General features: G+C 43.3%; 2 protein-coding genes across 2 annotated transcripts; both read right to left on the bottom strand.

Annotated features, from left to right (window-relative positions):
- Positions 1-675: 675 nt before the first annotated feature.
- TEOVI_000403600 (uncharacterized protein) lies at positions 676-1476 on the bottom strand (the record flags this gene model as incomplete). Its single annotated transcript, XM_067226853.1, has 1 exon — positions 676-1476. One exon carries the CDS (start codon positions 1474-1476, stop codon positions 676-678), a length of 801 nt encoding a protein of 266 aa, XP_067082954.1.
- Positions 1477-3042: 1566 nt separating this feature from the next.
- On the bottom strand, positions 3043-5310 carry TEOVI_000403500 (synaptojanin (N-terminal domain), putative; the record flags this gene model as incomplete). The annotated part of the gene is made up of 1 exon (XM_067226852.1): positions 3043-5310. The coding sequence occupies one exon, from the start codon at positions 5308-5310 to the stop codon at positions 3043-3045; it is 2268 nt and encodes a 755-aa protein (XP_067082953.1).
- Between the last annotated feature and the right edge of the window lie 770 nt (positions 5311-6080).

Raw genomic sequence — 6080 nt, 5'->3', positions numbered from 1 at the left:
ATATATATATATGATCTGTATGCATAATGATAATAATAGTAACAGTGACTTTTATACAGTAGCTACGCACGGACTCAGTTGCCGTTGCAGCGCGTCTAACTGTACATTCAATATATAAAAAAGGTAAAAAAATATTTAAAGATAGAAAAATGGCATGTCGTTGATAAGTATTGGGGAACGCCTTAAATCTAAAGTACGCAAAAGGGCCACGAATCCCTGACCGGGTACACACGCACAACCAAAGAGAACTACAAGAAAAAAAACATTGTTGACTTACGATGTTCGAGTCTGTATTCACAGAGCCGTTGCGTACCTGTTATTTAAAAACGTTGTTGCGACATTGTTTGCTTGCTTCTTTTTTTGTTTTTTTTGTTATTGTTTTCGCCATCGTTGTTATTGTGACAACGTCTATAAGTATAAGCACGCACAAAAAACACATGCACACACAAATGGCGATAGTACGGAGCTGCAGCAGGAAGGAGAAGTAACTGTCATTAATCGACTCACCGCAGTCATTTTCCACGACAAAAAAAAAAGGAACTGCAGCACTAAAATGACGTGCCACCAGTGTCCTTTCCTTCCCTTTACTTCATTTTTACCTTTTTCTTTGTCTGTCACTCTCTCTCTCAAACACACACGTCGCCGGATTCGAACACAATCAAATCCATTCAATACTTACAGAATTCCTAACGCAGAACACCACGCTGCCTTCTTTGCAGTAATACCTACGAGCGTCCTGTCCGTGATCATTTCCGGTCGTACATTTGCGCGCCGGAGGGTAACAAGCGCCTGCAAAGCCTCAGGATTTTGAAGACAACTGCCCACTTCAGCAGGACAACATTGATGAGCCGCTATAACACCTATTGCAGGAGACCGAAGTATCATATGTGAAATACGCCCAACATTCCCTTCTAATCGCGCAGTGAAGGGAACATTCAAAATAAGTGAAGGAACTGGCGCCTCCGTGTTGCCGCCCGTCTGCACCAAACACCTGCTCGCTGTTGCTGTTGTGTTCCCCAATTCATTAATATTATTAGTAGAAACCTTTGTTGCATCACACTCAGACGGGGAGGGACATTTCTCAAGACTGTGCGTAACGGGCTGCGGGCACCAGCCAAGAAATGGACGAGTATGTGCCAATACAATAGTTCCTTGAAACTGACAAGGATCAGCAGCACCACTCGTCGTTAAGTGCCGTTCCACTTTCACATGTTCAAAGTCGAATCCACAAAGAAGAGTAATGAAAAAATCCTCTACGAGTTTTGCACCACCCACCTGCCCATTAACCTGGCAGGTGAAATCGCTGTCATGCGTACGCATACCACTAAAAGTTTCACCAAATCCATATGTATGTAAGTCAGGTCCCTTAACGCCTTTGCAAAAGGGGCTCCAAAACCGCTGCATCACACGCCCCATGTCGAATGGATTGTGCGGTTCTTGCAGTGGACAGCGGACGACACGCGTACGCCACGACATGTTATGCCGAAGCAACGGAGTTGCCGAAACAAAAAACGGTAGCGGCCGCAGTGGAAGTTTCAATGAGGGAATCCGGAGAAACAAAAAGGGACGGCTGGTGCCGATATTTTAATACTTATTTATAGATTAATTGATGTCTGTTCACTAAAGTTAAGCCCCGTATATTAACTTTTAGTTGCTGTTTTTTTTTCCCGGTCCGAAGTGCTTGGATGCAATTTACCCTCTACTATTATGGGAACAGAGTAGTAGTTATTGTTATTTCTACTACTCGTCTTATCCTAACTCCACCAAGCCACAACCCGTTCTGTCAAATTTTCTTTGTAACCTCTTATTTTTTTTTCCTCTATTCTTCCGTAACTATGGGAGAACAGCTGTAAATAAATATATATATATATATGTAGTATATATCAGGCAATGCACCTGAGCACTACAAGGCTACACTGATATATTCCCTATAAGTTTGCGAAATAGGTGTAAAATCCCCGCCGCGTACCGTAATTCAGGGCGGATGAAAACACACAAAAGAAAACTATTGATTTCACGTTTACTTTCCGCATGCAACAACGCAAAATAAAAGAAAACAATAAGAAACAAACAATAAAATGTGGGAAAGAAAGTTAATGGCGTATACTTTAGGTAAATTTCACAACATGAGCAACCAATAACAGGCGACAACAGCAGTAAAGTAATACTCCGTTCCCACTCCTAATACAAAGTAGCGAGACTCAGAATGTGGTGAACGAAGGGCAGAGGGAGCAAAAAACGCTGTCAAACAAGAATAAAGGAAGGATAAAACTTTTTTTTAATAAAAGGGGGAGAGCAAGGGAGAACAACCATATAGAAAGAAGATAATAATGATAACAATAAATAATAATAATTTATTTATTTATTTTTTGGGGGGAAGGGCAGCGCTGCGTAGCAGGTAGCCTATGTGTAACTTTCCATTTGAAAAGAAGTTCCGCTATCATAAGTGAATTAAAGTACACATGGCGCCTAAGGAACCACGCCCCTCCCTCTCGTGTAAAATAGTCATGTGAATTGGAAATAATAAGACTGTACACGCGGCGCAGTGGAATATTTTCTTTGGTTAATTTGCTCTCCTCTTCGTTTGTACTTTCTTGTTGTTGCTGTTGTTGTTTTTTTTGCTTCTTTTTTTCCGTACAAATTCTACTTTCCTCCCTTTCCACTTCAGGAACCCCGTGAATGATAGTGATGTCGTAGTACTTTCTTTGGTTTTTTTTCCCCTCCCTGTCAACTTCCAGCGTACACACGGTATTTCACCCGTCACTGACCTCCTTCCCAACAATTATTGCCAGAGTGCTTGTGAAACAACGGAGAAAAAAAACAAAGAGGTATCGTATCCTGACAGTGGCCATATTGTCGTGGACACCGTTATGTAAAGGGTCATGGTTGCACGTTGAAGCAAAAAAAAAAAGATGAGAAGACAAAAAGTAATCAACAGAATGAATAAAAGGAAGTCGGTAACCATGGGGAAATACCGGCTGTTGATTGGAAGAAACACAGATGATAATTATTTGAGTAACAACTTAACTACCCCCCGCCCGTTCATTTCAGCAAAGGGTAGTTTGTGTAACTGACACCATCCTTCAGGATTCTAGAAATTGTTAAAGCAATATACGACATCCAAAAAATCACAAAGAACAAAATCTCACCACGCATCCAATACCGTGGCACAAACAGCATCGAGAAACTCACAAGGGTCGCTAGCACTGCAGCTGCCATACCACCAAGTACCATTCTGTTGAGCCCTGAAAAGTTACGGGAAAATGGACTCTCAAATTGAGTGTGGAAAAGAGCAGGATCATGCTGACACGTGAGTAGAGAAACGGCATCCTGTTTCTGTCCATCAAAGAAATTTTGTTGCCACCAGCGGCGCAGTGCGATTCGCACCACATCAAACGTGGCCGGTCCCCATTCCCCAGTTAGTAGAAAGTCCACAAAATGGGGGTCGCTTCCAGCGTACAACCTGGAAAGTGAAATTCCCAGTTCAACCCACATATGCTTACATCTCTCTACGCTGCAATGAAACTCACCATTCCCTCGCGCTCCGTCACTTCCATCATCCTCATCTTCATACTCATCCTCATCGTCACTGAGGTTCATTTCTTCCCCATGCCCAAGTACATACCTAATCATCTGAGGAAGAATGTTAATAGCAATCATGGACTGAACAAGGTTTGTCCGATCCAAGCAATCCAAACAGTTCACCCGAACGTAATGTTTCTGCTGGTGGACAAGAACCAACTCGCAAGTCGCCCCGTCAGCATCAGCGGTGCTGGGAACAGATGGAGGCGATGACCCACTCGATGGAGACGGATGTCCTTCATTGCTAAACTTCCAAAAATCTACGAACTGCGATCCACCTTCGTTTTTCCTATTTAGCAGAGTATCAACTTCCATTCGCATTAAGTTGTAAGGCGCATTTTTAGCCCTCCGTTCCTTTACGTTGTATTTTGTATAATAAACGTCAACGGGCCTTGAGAGAGCGCCATTCCCTTCACGAAGTTTTAATGCCGCTGCTTCGAACGCCTTTGAAATTGGCAACTCGGCTTTGCTAAGCGACGTGGTGTCAAGACAATGGATAGATGTCATCCCATCGAATAAAGCCAAAAGGGCATTTAAATGCAAGACCAGTTCATCAACCCCTGACGATGGCGAAGATATGGTAATCGTGGGGATGAATGTTAAATTCGCTGGCTGACTCCAGCAACGAGGCACAGAACCACGAAGAATGGTAAAGGCTGCCACGCGCTGCTTTTCATTAGCGGCCTTATCCCCCTCGTTTCCCGACGCTAAAGGAAAGACCCAAAGCGTTGATGCAGAAAAGTTCGCTGCAATCCCACTACCAGCATTGTCAAGCCCACGCCGATTGTATCGCGTACCCGCCCACCGGTAACTAAGGCGATTGATGAGCAACATCTGAACACCCTCCTCGGGGGAAGTAGTCGCCTCCACAATACCCCTAATAAACGCAGGAACGTACACGTGGTAATCACAATTCAGCGAAGCTACAACCTCATCAAACGCACCAAGCAGAGGCGAATTCCACTGGAAAACCACCCGCTGCGATATTTGTCCCTCGGAAGAAATCGCTAAAGAAAAGGCGCCACCACCCTTCACGCTGCTGCCATTCAACGACGGCGTGAGTACCTCCTTCATACCCTTCACAACATCACCAGGTTCCAGGGTTAAGTTCGCAGTCGGTGAATAGTAAAAATAAGAAGCACCGCAATGTTGCTCCGACTGCGCACAAAAGCTATCGACAACCCTACAATACTCTAAAACCATTTCTTCCCTGGCATGGCTTTGTGAAGAACCCTGCGAAGCGCTTGCTTCATCTTTCTCGCCTGAACCACCATCACCACCGTCCCCACTCTTATTCACGGACAGGTCAGACGCTGTTTCCGGTAGTCGAAGCCACGACAGCTGCTTTACCGCAAACACGTCGTGGGTCTCCCCAATAGTTAATGTGGTAATACGTTCCCGTTCAGAAACATACAAAAGTATCGACGCAGAGCCAATGCGAAGAACACCAAATAAAGCATAACAGGGAATACAACGGACCGGTGTAAACTCTTCAAATCCAGAGGAGGAAGCATCGGACATAACTCCATCATCAACCACATCACAAACCGCCTTTTCAGAATCTTTGCTAACATGAGAAACGGCATCATCCGCAGCCACATTACTCGGCAACACGAAACATTGACGCTCCAAATTCCAAATAAGTCTGGGATAAGAATCATCATTAGGGACAAAAGAGGCAGATTCACCATCAATAACGATATTTCCAAAAAAATCCCCTACAGACATAATTCACCTACAACTAAAAATAAAAAACAATAAATGTCAAACTATTTCCTAAGGGGTAAAGATAATTATGCACTCACCAACATAAATCTCCAAAAAAAAAAGGAAATATAAATACAAGAAAAAGCAAAAAAAAAACAAAAACTCGCTACAAACAAAACAACTACATAAAATAGAATAAACAAAAAATTAAAAGAACAATATAACAAACATTATCCAGCGGAAAAAACAAAGACTTACACAAAAAAAAAACATCAAACAACAACCTAATCCACAAAGCAAAAAGTTATTTTCAAAAAAGAACACCCAAACACTTACTCAGAAGTCAAACAGACAAAATTAACTGATGTCAGCATCAAATAAATTCAGCTGAAACACGGATTTGACAGACTCATCATTGACACAAAACAAGGTAAGAGCAACACCACCAAACAGTTCAGAGCAGGAATAAGAAGGAGGGCGGCATGTACATATGTGTGTGGGGTAATGTTGGTGTAATGGGGAAAAGGTGAGAAAGTTACCGTACGCCTCGGACGCAGGACGCACGCGGCTGGAATGTTGTGCGGCGCCCCAGAAACTATCGTAACACTCGTGCTCAATCCATGTTCGGGTGTGTGTCATAAGACCGTCGTAAGTGGTTTATCGTCATGGGCAAAGTACAAGGTGTATCCGCAGTGACCAAAGAGACAATGCAGAATCTGGCAAAGAGAAAGGGCGAAAGCCAAGCAATAAGGGTGGTTTCAAATGTAAAACAAGGAAAAAGGGAGGGGGGG

The sequence above is a fragment of the Trypanosoma equiperdum genome (genome assembly GCF_001457755.1).
Source record: "Trypanosoma equiperdum strain OVI genome assembly, contig: ctg_859, whole genome shotgun sequence".
NCBI classification, from domain to species: domain Eukaryota; phylum Euglenozoa; class Kinetoplastea; order Trypanosomatida; family Trypanosomatidae; genus Trypanosoma; species Trypanosoma equiperdum.
This window is presented reverse-complemented; position numbering and strand designations above follow the sequence as displayed.